Source organism: Chelonoidis abingdonii, chromosome 5, assembly GCF_003597395.2.
Source record: "Chelonoidis abingdonii isolate Lonesome George chromosome 5, CheloAbing_2.0, whole genome shotgun sequence".
Lineage (NCBI taxonomy): Eukaryota > Metazoa > Chordata > Testudines > Testudinidae > Chelonoidis > Chelonoidis abingdonii.
In genome coordinates, this window is record NC_133773.1 from 132,380,520 (window position 1) to 132,397,732 (window position 17,213).

At 39.4% G+C, this 17,213-nt stretch overlaps 1 protein-coding gene across 3 annotated transcripts in view; it reads right to left on the bottom strand.

Annotated features, from left to right (window-relative positions):
• Nucleotides 1-483: 483 nt before the first annotated feature.
• The window catches only part of IMMT (inner membrane mitochondrial protein), a 31,548-nt gene continuing 14,818 nt past the window's right edge, over nucleotides 484-17,213 (bottom strand). The window contains exons 8-15 of one of the 3 annotated variants that reach the window (XM_032771551.2): nucleotides 15,621-15,724; nucleotides 13,749-13,884; nucleotides 10,560-10,689; nucleotides 7,373-7,387; nucleotides 5,076-5,299; nucleotides 3,755-3,886; nucleotides 3,178-3,307; nucleotides 763-1,468 (exon numbers count right to left, since the gene is read on the bottom strand). In XM_032771551.2, coding sequence (XP_032627442.1) covers nucleotides 861-1,468; nucleotides 3,178-3,307; nucleotides 3,755-3,886; nucleotides 5,076-5,299; nucleotides 7,373-7,387; nucleotides 10,560-10,689; nucleotides 13,749-13,884; nucleotides 15,621-15,724 — 1,479 coding nt within the window. In that variant the 3' untranslated portion in view covers nucleotides 763-860. Of the gene's footprint in view, nucleotides 1,469-3,177; nucleotides 3,308-3,754; nucleotides 3,887-5,075; nucleotides 5,300-7,372; nucleotides 7,388-10,540; nucleotides 10,690-13,748; nucleotides 13,885-15,620; nucleotides 15,725-17,213 lie in introns of all 3 variants that reach the window. The other 2 variants (XR_012655996.1, XM_032771552.2) reach the window with 2 other exon arrangements.

Here is a 17,213-nt window from a genome sequence, read left to right on the forward strand (position 1 = left end):
CTGCCCAAGCAAACACATATTTTAGTTCTAGATCAGCGGCAGGCAACCTATGGCACACATGCGAAACCTTAAATTAGAGTGAATAAATGAAGACTCGGCACAGCACTTCTGAAAGGTTGCCGACCCCTGTTCTAGATTATGTATATAGCCTGGCACTAGCTAAAGGATTTAAAATAACTGCAAGAAATAGCATCAGCAGTTATACTATGTAAGGTAAAAGGCAAGGGCTAGTGATGGTCTAAATTTAAATTCCTACAACCTGAAAACAATATAGACTAACACAGTTACCAAGAGATGTGGCAAGTGTTTGCCAGCTTCAGCTTCAGGCCACTAATACCAACTCCTGCATCACTGATCTGCTCTCGGACAGTTAGATGCTGCCATCTCCTCTGTGCATCTGAGATAACTGATACCAACTCCAAACAAGGGGCAAAAGCAGAAAGTTTCTAACAGATTTAAGCAAAGAACTGAATAGAAGAGACATAGGTTTTACATCTTGTTTTATTCAACGGCACCAACTGGCAAATCAATAATGATGGGTTACAAACATTTTGGCTGGATCACAAGCCCAATCAGTACAACTTGGAAACAAAATGGCTATACAAGTTGCAGAGAAAGCATCCTGAAGTTTGCTGTCATGATAACAACTGAAACCAATACAAATACAACAGGTGGTGAGATTCAGCTCAGTGCAAGGAGACAGAACGGTACCCGTGGTTTGTGACATAACTCACTTCTACCCCTTTCAAGGTCCCGGTTTGCAAACCCTTTACAGATCATTTGATTTTTTTCCCAGCACTTAAACAATTCTGCTGCATTAGACTGCTTCCAAAAGTATAATCCTAGATCCCTAGCCTAGATCAATCCACTTGAGTTGTTCCTAATCCCACTGCACTGGCATATGCAGTCAGGATATCCACTACTTGTTTTGTTTCCAGGGTCATTCGAGCTTCAGTCAGCCAATCCTGTGCCACTCTCCTAGACTCCCCTTTCAGCTGGTTGACAAATTTAGCTGCCAGCTCCAGATCTCCATGTTCAATGCAATATGAAGCATAGGATAGTAATTTAAATGTGTCCAGATCTTCAGGGCTGAGCTCAGCAGGTGGTTTCAGTTGCTGAGGATGAAACAGGAGAAGCGACTGTAGGTAAGAGAGCAAGTACTGATACAAGCTGTTTCTGGTTTCATCAATCAAGGCCACTCTTTTTGCCAGTTTTTGGACTGCGTAGAAACGTGCTCTGAGTGCATCTTCGCTATAGACTCCTCGGGTCAAAGATTCTTGGGGGAGAGCTGAGACTAAGGCTTCAGTAAATGCATTGTCAGAACAGCTGGCTTTGACGGCCTCAACTGCGCACTCCAGTGGTTCAGTGGGACTATCCCCAGATGCAGTCTTCATACTGTATTTTAAAGCCTCAACTGAAAGCCACAACTGATGTGCCTTTCTGGCTTCTTCTTCAGCAACTGCGTGGCCTGTGAAATAAACGCAGAAAGGAGGTTTTCGTAGACTGACATTGATGCACTGACTCACTGACACACCCACTATAACTGCCACATCAAGGTAAAGTAACTATAAAGAGCTGTACCCTCACAGGCCAGTTTAATACATTCACAAGCACTAGCTAGCTCCCTTTCCCAAGAATTAGTTTACTTTCAAAGACAGCACAATCTACTTTTGGAGGTGTGAGACGGGCTGGCTCAATAGCAGGTCAGGATAATATTGGGATAATACACACCACACTTCAGCAGTCAGACCCAAGTTGTCTAGATCAAGCCGGCCACTTCAAAAGCAGGAGCGCTACTTCTTCACAAGTACACTCTGGCAGAGGGTTATATTCTCTTTGAATCTGCTCACTAGAGCAGAAGCGCTCAGCACGTTAGGAAAAACGGTCAGTTTGTGACCGATATGTGCTTAGGCATCAATCTCAGGTCACTGTGATGGAATAAACCTCTCTGTTCGTACCCTACACACTACTTTGTACAGAGTATTCCTGACAAGTTTTCAAATGAAACCTTACAATTTGCTGGTCAGTATCGTCCTGGTAAAATATGTTTGGCAACATTGTATGTGAAGTTATAAGATTCCCCTGTATGATAACACATTCCAAACCCCACAGCCCTGACCAGACAGAAGTCAGGTCTGTCCTATACAAAGGAATGTGTGCTTGCCTTACTTTGCATTTAAGCAGTAAACCGTCATCAAGCAGGGAGGGAAAACAAAGGAAGTTCAAACAGGTGAAAAATAAAACCCCAGCAGGGAATAGTCTTCCACATAGACTGACTCCCGGGTCTCAGCTGGAAAGGATTTTCAAGAGGAGGGAAAACTATAAAAAGAAGGGACAAACACCCCAAGGGACAACCCCCTCACCGCATTCTCCGCATCTGAGAAGACAAAAGGAAAACAGCTGTTGGACTGTGGGGCAGGGGTTCAAACCTGAAAGTCTGGTTAGTAATCTACTGGAGCATGTGGTGAGAAAATTTGCTTTGCAACCCAGATTGTTTCTTAAGAAGATACCAGTAAGTGTTTTACCTTTTTTTTCCCCTCCTCAGAGCATAAGCTTTCGTGGGTGAATACCCACTGCATCTGACAAAGTGGGTATTCATTCACCCACAAAAGCTTATGCTCCAATACATCTGTTAGTCTATAAGGTGCCACAGGACTCTGTCGCTTTTTACAGATCCAGACTAACATGGCTACCCCTCTGATACTTTTTTTCTTGTCACCATTTCTGACTTTTGTGCCTCATCACTTATACTCACTCAAAATCTCTTTGTAATTAATAAAAACTTCTTTTACTGTTTCATCTAATCCAGTGTTTATAAGTTGAAGTGCCTGAAGTCCATTTAAAATAAGATGGCATATTATTGCCTTCAAGGAATAACAGACTTAATATAGTTGTACTGTACAGGAAAGGGCTGGGCAGTAAAGGATAAACATTTCTAGATCACTCTGCAGTAAAATCAAGCCTGGTGAAAGCCAGGGTGTAGCTGGCAGGCTGCAGTTACAAACACGGAGGGTATGGCCAGCATACTGGAAGGCTGTTTGTGAGTAGCCCAGGCAGGAACTACTACAGCAAGGTACTGTAAGGCACCCAAGATTGCAGGGTAGGGGTGACAGTGCCCCACTACTCTGGATTGTGCTCTGGTACATCACAGTTTCTGCTCCATTTTCCAGTACTCACTCTCCACTGCTTGCTCAATTCCTTTCAGCCGGGCATAGGCTGTGTTGATATCCAAAGTGAAGTTGTCAAGTTGTTCCTGAGTAAGGCGTTTGAATTGCATTTCCTGTTCACTGAGCTTCTCAGACAAGCTCTGTAACAAGATACTTAACATAAATCTAGTACCACTGTAAACAAATATGAACAAATACTTCACCGAGAGAGACCAAAATTACATCCTTTAGAACACAATACCACAGATCAGTTTATTGTATGCCTTCCAAAGACAATGCACATTATAGTAAATACAATATCGCCCTGGCAGTCAGGCACCCTACCTTGAGAACAGAGCCAAATACTATTGCACTTGCTGTTTAGTATCAGCAAATCCTCTCTTCCATCAATAGAATCTGAAATGATCAAAGAGTTTGTGTATTCCATCCCCTTTCAATATAATTGGCTTCATTCTATGGCCTGCATTCAAGTGTACTGAAGGATGCAGTGGGACCCTTACAGGATGTGCATCTCCCAAGGCTATCACAAACTGGATACCATGCCATGTAGTCCCTGGCCATTTCATTACAGATCTCCCTTCCCTCACCTGCTGAAACTCCAGTTTGAGTTCCTGTTCTTGGATCTTCAGAACATCTCTCAGGTGATCCGTGTGAGCAGCTGCCTGCCTGCGGAGCTGGGTCCTCATTTCACTCTCCATTACTTCTCGGACTTCTTCTGTCTGTATATAAACAGGCACTAGCTTTAAGTTTTCATCTCCCAACTGCTTGATGATAGCAAGGGTGATGTTATTTAAAATTAACCCAACAATAATTTTCTTGAGGTCATATTCTTGACATCACTGAGCCTTTTATAAAGACTCTATGCAACTTTACAATTTTAAAATTAATATTTTAGAGACCTTCAAGTTCTCTTGCTCTGTTGGTTTGTCTTTCTAATGGCTAAATGCCCATAATACTAATAACCAGTGACTACACTTGCTAGATAGTTAACAGTGCAATCTTTTAAGTTTAGACATGCATGAAAAATAAATTGCTCAGATAAAAGCATATACAAAAAATTCTAAAATGTCCCCAACAGCTCTCAAATTAAAATGCTGCTACTTTTTTTCCCCTCTTCTGTCTGCAGTATTTTATTTCAAGCTATACACACTGTGTTAGCTTATCTGCTTATAAACTTGACACTAACTTATTTCTGGAGTGGCTATATGTTTTCCCAATGCCTGAATGTTTTTTGCACTAATGAGTCACATGAGAAGTCAACAGGCTTGTCGTTCTTTCTTGTACTGAGCTTCCTGTCCGTGAACAGTTTACTCAAGCTAGCCTTGGTCCCTTTTCTTCAAATGCCACAACAACCTGGATCCAAACAGCTCAATTAAAACAAATAGGGGAGGGGATAGAGGATTTCTTAACTATGAAGATCTCAATCCAAATGCAGCTTTGGACAACCAGACCCTGGGATGAAATCTTGGCCCTACTGAAGTTAATGGGAGTTTTGCAGTTGACTTCAGTATAGCCAAGATTACACCCTGCTTTTTAGAAGTGCACACATGCAAGATTTCATGTCTCGTTTGCAAGCACTCTCTACAGTTTGCTGACCATATATGAATACAAATAGTCAGCTACAGCTATTACACACAAATATTGGCTATGCAACTACATGGAGCATTTTCAAAAGTACTTAAGTGACTCACGGGCTTTTGAAAGTTTTACCCTACAAGCCTAATTTGCACACACATTTGAGAATCAAGCCTCAATGTCCAAAGCTATATTACTGTTTTCTAACCACCTGCCACAATATTAGTTTGCAGCTTGGAAGATGTCAGACTTCACTGGTGAATTCCATGGTGTGCAGAGAACATACTGGAAACCAGCAGCATGGGAGGACCAATTACCCTCTGCTTACTGTACCTTTTTGTCCTGGTCAATCTGGATCTCGCTTTTGTAGTGCTCTAGTGCTTTTGCCACTGCTGTCTCAAGTGTTCTCTTATCTTCCAGTTTTTGCTTTTCCAGGGCTGCCTCAATGTGCTGCTGTTCTCTCACTCTCTGATCTGCCAATTCACTGTTTAGCTGGTCAATACGACGATGAGCATGGGCAATGAGAGAATTTAAATCATCTGTAGACAGCTGACCAGCTAGAGAGAACAAGTTTTTATTAGAAATGGATCACTGGAGAAACAGACAGACACCACCTGTGCTACCCAGCACACACACACATGAAATAAGATCATCCCCAGGTCACAAACTGGCAATATTTAATACTCAACTAGGACATTTTATCCAAGGATCTTAGCACCTTACTAACTCTCCCCCTCTTCCTGCCCGGACACCCATCCAAGCCCTTCTGGACAGCATCTCCAAACTAACGAAGTGAATTATTTTTTCCTAAATACAAAAAGGAGCTATCAAAATGTGCCTCCCAGAATACTTGTCTCAGTTATCACCCTGCCAGCCCCTGGATTCTTCCCCATCCCACCTCCCATAAGTCGAATTTAGAACTGTAAGTTCCTTGTGGCTCAAGAACTGCCCTTCTATTGGTTTTTAAAGCACCATGCAGCTATCACTGTGCTAGTAAGCCATACAGCACCCCAAGGGATGTAGAGTAAAGCAGATCCAAAGTCCAGGTGAGACTGGATATGGATGTCCGTGAGCTTGCTGAAGCTCATTCCTGAGAAAACAGGCAGGGACAGTGAGTCAGAGGAGAGCAAGTCAAAGTATTGGCAGCTGTTATATAATTTCCTCTGATTGAGGTTTATATCCAGCATCTGCCATCATTGGCACTTAGGACCAGATTTCTGCAATGTGTGCCATACAGGGCGCTCTCTCAAACCCATTCCCAAGCTGGAGCCAGTGCAGAAGGTGGCAATCTGCTTGATATGCAGAGTATCTTCCCATGAGCACATTATACTTGTGCTCCAGGATCAACATCTGCTATTGGTTTCTGGGCAGAGCTTAAATGTGTTGGTTCTTACCTCTGAAATCCTAAATGGCCTAGGAAATGAGATCTCAACCTGTTAAACGGAGGATAGAGTGTGCGTGGGGATGTGTCCCCCAGCATGGAAAAGGCTGAATCACTGGCCTCAGGCTATTCTGCACAAAGTCACTCCAACACAAGCTGCCCCAGTAAAGATTAGATTACTTGAGCTGCACCACCTTGCTGTCAGTAGGGAAGAGATGGGGCTACCAGCAGAGCATTCTCTGCAATGACCCCTTTTCTTCTCTCTCTCAGTCCTGGTCCAAAATAGCCCAAGCTTGTTACCTACCAGGCATGCACTGCTAAGCCCATCCATTCCATGGGCACTGGAGGAGGAACTGACACTATTAAGCACGGGATTCTATTTGGGGGAGTGTGCTGCGAAGGGGAGTTTTCAGTCCAGTTTAGGACTGCTGATCAATTCTTAGTATGACATGTGGACAGACGGCAGGACGAAGTGCTGCTCCTGTGAGGAAGTGTTGTTTGTAACTCCATGTACCGTATTTAAGTTTGATGTCACGGGAACGCAGCTCCTTGTACAACCTGCTTTGGTTCAGAGTTTTTATCAGCTTGCTTAGTTTGATTTTAAATTTACCATTTTCCTAAGGTGGAGAAACTACAATCCAAGGATTTAGGTCAAAATTTTCCAAACATCCACTTATTTTGCAGGCCCTACTTGACCTCGAGGGCCTGGTTTTCAGAGATGCTGCATATCTACAAGTTGCAAAGGGTGCTGGTGGTGCTCAGAACCTCTATAAAATGAGGCTTAAGGTGGGCATATGAAAATTGAGGAACTTAAAATTAGTGGGCACTGGAAAATGTAGGCCCAAATGGCTTACCCAAGATTACCCAGAAAGTCAATGACAAGACACAAAAACTTTCTGGTTCACAGTTCTGTCCTCCTAATCATCTGGGATCAGCATAAGGGTATCCCAGTGACATGACAATATTCATGTAAGGAATTTAACCATGTAGCTAATATTTGCAGTAACAGTTACCTGAGCAGCAAAATTATTTCAAGTGTATGATTTACAAGCACAACAGACAAGAACCAGACTACATAGAGAAACTAAATGGGAAGTATCCCAAAGCAAACCTCAGCACTAATATATTTTATAAATGCAGCAATTAAGCACTAGTTGATATTGTCTAGTTGTAAAGCACTGCACGACACAAACACAGAATGACTTGAGAAACAACATTCATCTGAGCAGAAAAAGTTACAGTAACTCACCTAAATCAGTTATCTCTGCAACAGAAGAAAGAGGAAGGTTTGGAAAAATTAATAAACAGTCAACACAGCAAATCAATTAGTTGGTAAAAGCATGCAGAAATGTACATGAAAACATACCACTCATAGCTTTGTATTTAGAGTGCCTTAGCATATTATAGGGAGTCTTTTAGACAGACTGGCAGCTTTTTCTTTTTGTTAAAAGCTCTTAAAAGTCCCTTTATATAATACCAAAATAAAACCCACAACATCAAAGCCTCTAATATCACATTCTGAGCTTTAGCAGTCATAGCAAAGGAGTAGTGCAGATTAAGCTAAAATATGTTTAAGAATAAGGACTACAAATTTTAATTGGGAAGCACAGCACAGCATTACACTTTGAAGTTAGTCTTTCAGTTATTCCGGAGCAGAGGTGTCCACAACATACCTATTGCCAGACACAAACACTTCAGAATACAACTCTGAAGCATTTAATTATGTGCAGCAATGTGGTTCTTTAAACTTGTCAAGTTTATTTGCTCAAATGAAGCTCTCTCAAGACTGAAATGTAAGACAGACCAGCACAGGGAAGGTTTTCCCCAGAAAACCCAATGTGAATGTGGCCTCTTTGTGCCCTTGCCCTGCAATTAACAGCCTGCAAATGGGACACCTACACTTGCAGGGAGCCCAACTGAAGCGCACTGTCACTTGCAGGATCAGGGCCCAACCATGGAAGCTAGGAAATAATTTTAAGAATTAACATGGAGCGCAGAACTAAATACCTGAAAAATGAACCTGCTACAATTCAGAGCCAGGAGTTCCAATATGTTCATTTTTCTAGACACAGCCTCTTACATCTAAAAAAGCTGCTCCCATTTGACAGGGAATTTGGCAAAAACAGTTTACCATCTGCAAAGACCTGAAATGCTATTTTGGGGCCTGAAGTGAAGTTTTTTTTATGGCTGTTAAAAATTCCTTAAAAATAAAAGCAGTAACCACAGAAAATATAAGGTGAACTACTGCTATTAATACACAACCTGTAACGTACACAAATGTTACATCTACAAATACATAGACTAATTCAGACACTAGCTCATTAAAAGCTCTGAAAATTTTTTGTATATTGGATATAAAACAATATCTTAGATTGTTTGGTAAGCCATCATCAGAACAGCATAACTGAGGTTTCTGGCTGGCTTTTCCCCTCCTTGTTTTGTGCTAGGATAGAAATCCTGACTGCATTGATTGCATGAGGTGAGCAGATACAAGATTCAGGATGACAAAATTTCTTATAGCTCAAACTATACAAGTCCTTTAAGTAAGTAAACTAAATTTAAAATTACTGTTTAAAGAATTTGTGACTCATTACTTAAATATGTTTCAAATGGTTCCTAATATGGGCTAGCACAGGGGTCGGCATCCCTTCAGAAGTGCTGTGCCAAGTCTTCATTTAATCACTCTAATTTAAGGTTTCACGTGTCAGTAATGCATTTTAATGTTTTTAAAAAGTCTCTTCCTATACGTCTATAATATAACAACAATAGTCTAGTATGTAAAGTAAATAAGGTTTTTAAAATGCTTAAGAAGCTGCATTTAAAAATTAAATTAAAATGCAGAGCTCCGCGGACCGATGGCCAGGACCCGGGCAGTGTGAGTGCCACTGAAAATCAGCTTAAGTGGTGCCTTCAGCACACGTGCCATAGGTTGCCTACCCCTGGGCTAGCATATTTTTAAATCAGGAGAAAAATACCCAAGCACCTAGCAGGGAAATGCCCCGAAAAATAAAAAACTCCAATTTCACCAACAGAAGAGCTGTAATGTTATCAGACCAGGCTTATTTGCTGCTCTAACACAATACTCCACTACATGTAGAACCATATTTAGTAAGTCACCTGACAAGTAAAAACACATTTTTTTAAGTTACTGTGCATTTACTGTTCAAAGTTCAGTGCTGCAGTTACTGCTGCCAATTTCTCTGACCACACAAATATGAACACAAGTATATGGGGTAATACACTATTTCCAACACAAGCCTTGCTTTCCACTGCATGCACACAAAGCTATGGGCCAGGCTTCCCTTAGTGAGAGAAGGGCATTCTCTCACTAATGAAGGGACACGAGCACACTAAAAAAAAGCAGAATTCTCTCAGAATCATATCAGTATCCACTATACCACCACCAAAGCAACAATTTAAACAATCATCATTAAAAAAAATCATTTCTTAAATTGTAAACATGCCCTTGCATATCCATAAGATGAATCTTTAAAACATCTCTGGAAAGCCATTAAGTGATAGCCTCAACTATGTCTAGGGAGCTAAACATTGTCAGAAAGTTATAGACTCCCAGTGCCAGATATATGCCAAACCATTCTTCAGAAGGAAGGCCCTGATTTTGCAAAGCATTTAAGCATATATGACATGTGATTTGCTTTATCTCTGCTGATTAACATAGCTGTCATGTTATCTAATGGTCGCTAACGCAGTAGAGCAGTAGCTGTTCAGAGGTATCTCAAAAGAGCTTTCGTGTGACATTAAATGGACTTGCGCCATTTCAGTTCAAGTTAATTTAATCTAGCTAACTGTACACTGGTTACTTCACCCATATTCTATAAAAACTACAGATACAGACCTCTTTGAACAGTTTACTGCTTTATACAGTTTATATTTCATTAAGAATCTCAGAAGGGAAATATTACAGATTTGATTTTTTTTTTTAATGAAAACAAGTAGAAAAACAAAACTAAGTTTTACTCTAGTTGTTCCATAAATAACAACAGTTGCTTGTGGTTTATTGAAAGGACCTTTTTCAGTTGCACCTGGCCTTCTCATTCCATACTCTACATCACTTCTCTTGGAACACTTGGAAGTTTAAAAGACTAACAGAAGACACCCAAGTACCTTTCCAATGTCAAGTTTCAGCGTGGGTGCTTTCTTCAAGCTACCCAGAAACCATCTTGTGATTTCATCAGCAAGACCACAATTGCTCCATAAATTACCTATTCAAAATGAGGGCCTTTTGTACCAGTTGGTTCAGATAACTTGGGATTTTAAAGTTTATTCAAAATAGTTTCCAATTAAACTAGCTACAATGTAGAGAAACAGAAATTAGAACAACTGTAGGTCAGTATATGCAGCTGTAGTGCTCTTGGAAAACAAAGTGCTTTGTGCATCATTAAACATTAAAGGTAACATAACAGTCCAAGACTTACTTAGCCCCTTCCAGCCAGTGTGTATTTCTGGAGTGATACTATCCAGTTCTCGCTGAAATTCATCCCTAGCTTTAGCCACAAGTTCATGGTACTGAGCTACTATTTTAGCCTCAGATTGTGCTGCCTGAACCTATAAGATATAAAATAAATAAAAATTGGGTCAGATTTACCTTTGAAGGCAAGTATTAAATCATATATATTAGGGTTGTCAAGCGATGAAAAAAATTAAATCGCAATTAATCGCGCTGTTAAATAATGGAATACCATTTATATAAATATTTTTGGATGTTTTCTACATTTTCAAATATATTGATTTCAGTTACAATACAGAATACAAAGTGTACAGTGCTCACTTTATATTTATTTTTATTATAAATACTTGCACTGAAAATTAGTATTTTTCAATTCACTTCATACCAGTACTGTAGTGCAATCTCTTTAGCATGAAAGCTGAAATTACAAATGTAGAATTATGTACAAAAAGATAACTGCATTCAAAAATAAAATATGTAAAACTTTAGAGCCTATGAGTCCAACCAGTCCTACTTCAGCCAATCACTCAGACAAACAAGTCTGGTTACAATTTGAAGGAGATAATACTGCCCGCTTCTTGTTTATAATGTCACCTGAAAGAGAGAAGAGGCGTTCGCCTGGCACTGTTGTAACTGGTGTCGCGCAATATTTACCTACCAGATGCACTAAAGATTCATGTGTCCCTTGATGCTTCAACCACCATTCCAGAGGACATGCGTCCATGCTGATGGTGGGTTCTGCTCAATAATGATCCAAAGCAATGTGGACCAATGCATGTTCATTTTCATGTCTAAGTCAATGCCACCAGCAGAAGGTTGATTCTTTGATAGTTTCGGTTCTGTAGTTTCCACACCAGAGCGTGCTCTTTTAAGACTTCTAAAACCATGTTCCACACCTTGTCCCTCTCAGATTTTCAATAGCACTTCAGATTCTAAAACCTTGCTGTAGCTATTTTTAGAAATCTCAGATTGGTACCTTCTTTGCTTTTTATCAAATCTGCTGTGGAAGTATTCTTAAAACAAACGTGCTGGGTCCTCAGCTGAAACTGCTATAAACATGAAATATATCGCAGAATGCAGGTAAAACAGAACAGGAGACATACAGTTCTCCCCTAAGGAGTTCAGTGACAAATTTAATTAATGGATTTTTTTTTTTTAAATGAGCATCAGCAGCATAGAAGCATGTCCTCTGGAATCATGGCTGAAGCATAAAAGGAAATATGAATGTTTAGCATACCTGACACAAGTACCTGACTGTACTGGCTACAAAAGTGCTATGCGAACACCAGTTCTCACTTTCAGGTGATAGTGTAAATAAGAAGCAGGCAGCAGTATCTCCCGTAAATGTAAACAAACTTGTTTGTCTTAGTGATTGGCTGAACAAGAAGTAGGACTGAGTGGACTTGCAGGCTCCAAAATTTTACATTGTTTCGTTTTTGAGTGCAGTTATGTAACAAAAAAAAAAACAAAAAAAAAAAATCTACATTTGTAAGTTACACTTTCACAGTAAAGAGATTGCACTACAGTATTTGTATGAGGTGAATTGAAAAATACTATTTCTTTTATCATTTTTACAGTGCAAATATTTGTAATAAAAAATATAAAGTGAACACTGTATACTTCACTTTCTGTGTTGTAATAGAACTCAATATATTTAAAAATGTAAAAAAAAAAAATCCAAAAATATTTAACACATTTCAATTGGTATTCTATTGCTTAACAGTGCGATTAATCAAGATTAAATTTTTATCGCAATTAATTTTTTTGAGTTAACTGAGATTATTCAAAAGCTCTAATATACACACAGCACAAGCACCACACTTCTACTCATTAGTGACAGAGGAGAGGTCTATTGACAACTTACAAGGCAAATTTGCCAAAAAAAATTGACCTCAATAGTTTTCTCTTCAAACCTTTCACATACAATAACTCATTACTGAAGCTATGGAGACCTCTCCCCCATCTACACAGTACATATACTGAAGTCAGACTATGCCAACCCATAGCGTAGATAGGACTGAAAGGATATGTCTACACTGCAATAAATGACCCATGGCACAGGTCAGTTGACTCAGGCTCTGGGCTATATGAATACACTGTAAACTTGGGCTCAGGCTGGAGCTTGAGCTCTAAGATTCCACTCTCCAGCCCAAGCATCTACACACTGCTATTTTTAGCCTCACAGCCCGAGCCAGCTGTCCCAGGCTCTGAGACTCCGTGCTGCAGATTTTTTAACTGGCAGTGTGAACATACCGTAAGAGTATCCCAAATCCAGGCTAAGTCCCTGAACACATCCAAGGGTTTAGCACTGTGATAGAACTCAGTTAAGGTCATATCTATGCTCTAAGACAGCCAGTTCTGAGACAATCATGTTGTATTGTTTGTAGCCAAGACTGGCCCTAGAGCTGTTCTAGTTTAGATCTGTGTGCCGATGTTCCTATCAGTACATAAAGACAAGTAGAAAAGGCACATTTCAATAAAAGCAGCTTTATAAGTCATAAGAACCCTGCAAGGCAGGTAAGTTTTATCCTCACTTTACAAACAAGAAAGCTGAGAAAGAAGTAAAATGATTTGCCCGAGGCTACACAGAAAGTCACTGGCAGTACTGAGATGAAATTCCTTGCTCCTAGTTCTGTGTTCTAACCACTGGACCATGGTGGCTCTCCTTTCCTATCTTTCAAAGAAATATGAATCTCTCATGAAGATTAAAGAAAATCACAATCCTCTAAGTCATCTATTATATTATTTACATTTTTTTCCTGAAGAGGAAAAAAAAGGCAATTCAAGATCATTGTGAAAAATAGTAGTTCCTGAATACGTCAAAGCGAGCAAAGCTAGCTTAGTGTGCGTCTACTTATCCATTCTTATTGATTTACAACTAGCACCATGTTCAAAAGCTACAATTTACTCAGCTGCCATCAAACTAAAGAAAACATTCACCCACTAAAACAGATCAAGTAATTGAGCCCCCTTTTCCCCCACCAGGATCTTGTGAAAATTGTTCATTGTCACATGTCAGCACAAAAGCTCAAATTACAGCTAAATGATTCTGAATTTATACTCAGTATTTTTAAGCTATTGCAGGAGTTTCTGCACATGTTGGCAATTGCCTATTATGCAAACGATGATTTATTAGGATAGACTTGGGAAACATTACCTTTTTGACTTCATTGTCCAGGTCAACTATCATATGATGAAGATTCTCTTCTGCAGCAAGTATGTGAGATTTGGCTCCAGCAATCTGAGACTTCTTGGCATCATCAATCACACCCTTCATTTTCTCTAATTCTTCTCTGAAAAAGACAGAAACTACTAATTAGCATATACAGAAGTTCCCTTATTATCTGCACTGGCAGGGAGATTGATCAGATGACCTAACAAACTAATTAAAGGAGAGCTTTTAACTCTAAACAGAGCTGCTAGAGGGTTCAATGTTTTTAACATATTTGAAATTATGATTGTATTTAGTGTAAAATTTTCCTTCATAAAACTTTTTGCCCAAGAGGACGGGTTGAGAGGACAGATTTATTTTGTAAGCTCATTTAGTTTTATGTTCTTAAATGGTATATGCAATTGTACATTGTTACATGCAGGGACCTGCCAAATCAAACGCACCCAATATTTGAAAACTGAGCCACTTCTAGCTAATGCAAAGTTTAAGTACTAAAGAAATGCTTACATTTGTAGAAGTGAATTGGCTATATTTACAAAGTACTTTTGGCCCAAGTTTTTTGGATGGTGTGACGAAAAGGAAATGGAGAGACAAATAAAAAAAGGCCCGAAAACATTTCTATTTATGTTTGATTTTATAATTAAGTTCTCCTCTTGCATAATTGGAAACTCAAGACAACAGCACTATGCTCCTGATCGAAAGCCCATTGAAACAAAAAGACTCCCATTGACTATGAAGCAGGTCCTAAATGAATACAAGCAATAGAGCAAAAAGTAAACTAATGGCAGCCAGTCAGATTTTTTATAGATAAATTATGTTAAGTGTCCTTTAAAAAATATTGGCTGTAGTGATACCAGTTTGACTATTCCTAACATTAAGGAGCGGAAGCATAGCATTCAACACTCCAATCATTTTGAATTGGAAATGATTTTGTTGTTGAAAAGTTTACACACAGTCAGTGGCTATTAGGAGCCTTTGTATCGGTTACTAGCTTTCTGGGGGTTTTCTGCTGGCAGGCTTTCCTGAGTTCTTCCCACATGCTGTCAGGTTTTGTTTTTCACATCTCCCCAGAACGAGTCTTTTCAAGATAACCAAATTTTAAATATATGTCCTGTTTCCAAATACATCCCCCTTTAATACCATTAAAATCACTAGTCTTCAAGAGCCTGCACAAACTACTAAAAACTCATTAATGAAGACTTAGAAGTAGTTCTACAATACTTTAGGATTACGTGCTGAAAAAGGATTATGATCTAAAACACAGGGATGTGTGTCTTATTCTTAAGTTTGAAGTTTCTAATATAATTAGTGCAAAATCCTAAGGAGCCTAACTTTACATAACCAGGTTTTTAAGTTTTGGCCATTTCAATTGATGATAGATACCTAATGGCATTATTGATCCCTGTACATACAGAGATCAGCTGTGAAATATCTGCTATAGGTTTGCTAATACTGTTTACGTTTATTCAAGATTTTATCTACATAAGATATTAAAGATAAGAAAAATTATATTATGTCCACTGTCTCTTCTAATGACTAGTTGAGACCAGATTTGGGTTGTTTGGTCTCACTGCCGTAGTATCTAAGCTCCAAGAATGATCTGATTCGTTGTTTTATTAGAAAAAGGAAAGGAAACAACGAAAATATCTAAGATTTTACTGTTTCAGATTCTCTATCATACCAATGTTCTGCAAAATACCAGATCCAGATACTCCCGAGAAGCACACGCTATGCATTCTTACATCAAGAGTATGCTTGGGATAAATTCTTTGGTGCTGTGTGTTGTTTCTAGAATTTCTGCCAAATTTGACATTGGAGATATTAAATCAAGCCTATGAAATGCTCAGAACAACTTACTTGGCTTTCAGAAGGGCATCAGCAGCTTCATCCACAGCCTTTCTGCGATCTTTCAATGCTTCCTCCAAGGTCCGCCACTGAGCAGATTTTCTCTCTCCTGAAGTCTAGGAAGCACAAGCTCTCTCATTAGGCAAGTTATAACCACAAACAAAATTATCAGCAAGAATGGAAATTCAAAATAGCTGCACAAACTTAAAGGTTCCTAACTAATTTGCAATTAAGTTAATTTTTTAAAGGGCATATGTCAAGTTAAATCACATAACAATACCAACAACTGAAAGTTTTAAAAACCTGATTTTATCAGGATTTGTGCTGTTTACTTCATGCACTTTGTCCTGACTAAACAGTGAAAATAAACTAGTCAATTCCACATTGATTCTCCCGCAACAGAACAATATAGCAGTCTTTGGGTTGGACACTACTGGGAAACCCGTGTGCTTGACTCTACAGGGTGTGGATTATTTTTCCTTCGTATTTGCTGATCTTTAAAAATGCAGTACAAGTAACTGCAATATTAGTTCTTGTGTTTTAAAAATATTGTTTTTAAATTCAAGCTTTAGATTCAGTTTAACCTATTTAATCGTGTTCCTTTCATTTTAAAACAGATGAATATATTTTTCATACAGTTCCTATCAATCCAGTAGCACTGAATGACAAATTCCCCAATGTGAAAAGTGGTATCACCAATTCAGACTTTCCACACGGGAGACCCCTCAAACCCAGTCCTTCTTAGTTATGGATATGCCCCTGTAATGCTAATTAGCCACTTGAACACCTTCTGGCCTAGAACTTTGCTGAAGGCAACAGCCCTCTGCTGAAAATACGCATGTTGGCATAGCTAATGTACATTCCTTAGCCACAGACACCTCAGTGGATGTAAAGACAGCCTGGAAATATTTTTGAGATACAACATATAATATGGCTGCTGAAGTTTTTGACTTCGTTAAGAGGAACCAGGACTGGTTTGATGAGAATGACCCCAACACACTCAGTGCATGCGACTCATCAAGTCTACATTAAGGATAAGGATTCAACAGCTAGAAAGGTGGGTCATACCAGACTTTGGCAAATAAAAAAGAAATCAGTGGTCAGAAAAATGAAGCCATGGAGTTACCATGGACAGCAGATCACAAAGACACCCCAAAGCTGTTTTGCTGGCCTTTGTGCTGCATATGGCCCCAGATGCAGTGTGGTAATCTCTGTATACACACTGGACAGCAATCCATTCAACTGACAAAAAAAGAAATACTTGCTTGATGAACATACATTAGTTTGGTGCTCAACTGCCCTTCCAACATTTCTGAGACAACAATTCATACTATTCCACAGCACCCTTTAAAAAAAAGAGCTCGTACCAGCCCCAACCTGATACAAGACTGTAATAGCAGTCAAGTAGAGGAAGGAAAAGCACCCAGACCAGGTGCCATTCCAGCACAGCTCTACAAGCAGGCTGGGTACCATATTGCAAGAGTCAGTGCTACAGGATTTCAAGTATGCCAACACTGCTTATCTTCACACGGGTGATAAGGCAAACTGATAATCATCATGGCATTTCTCTAACTTCTGTTGCTGGAAAAAGCCTTGAATAGGTTA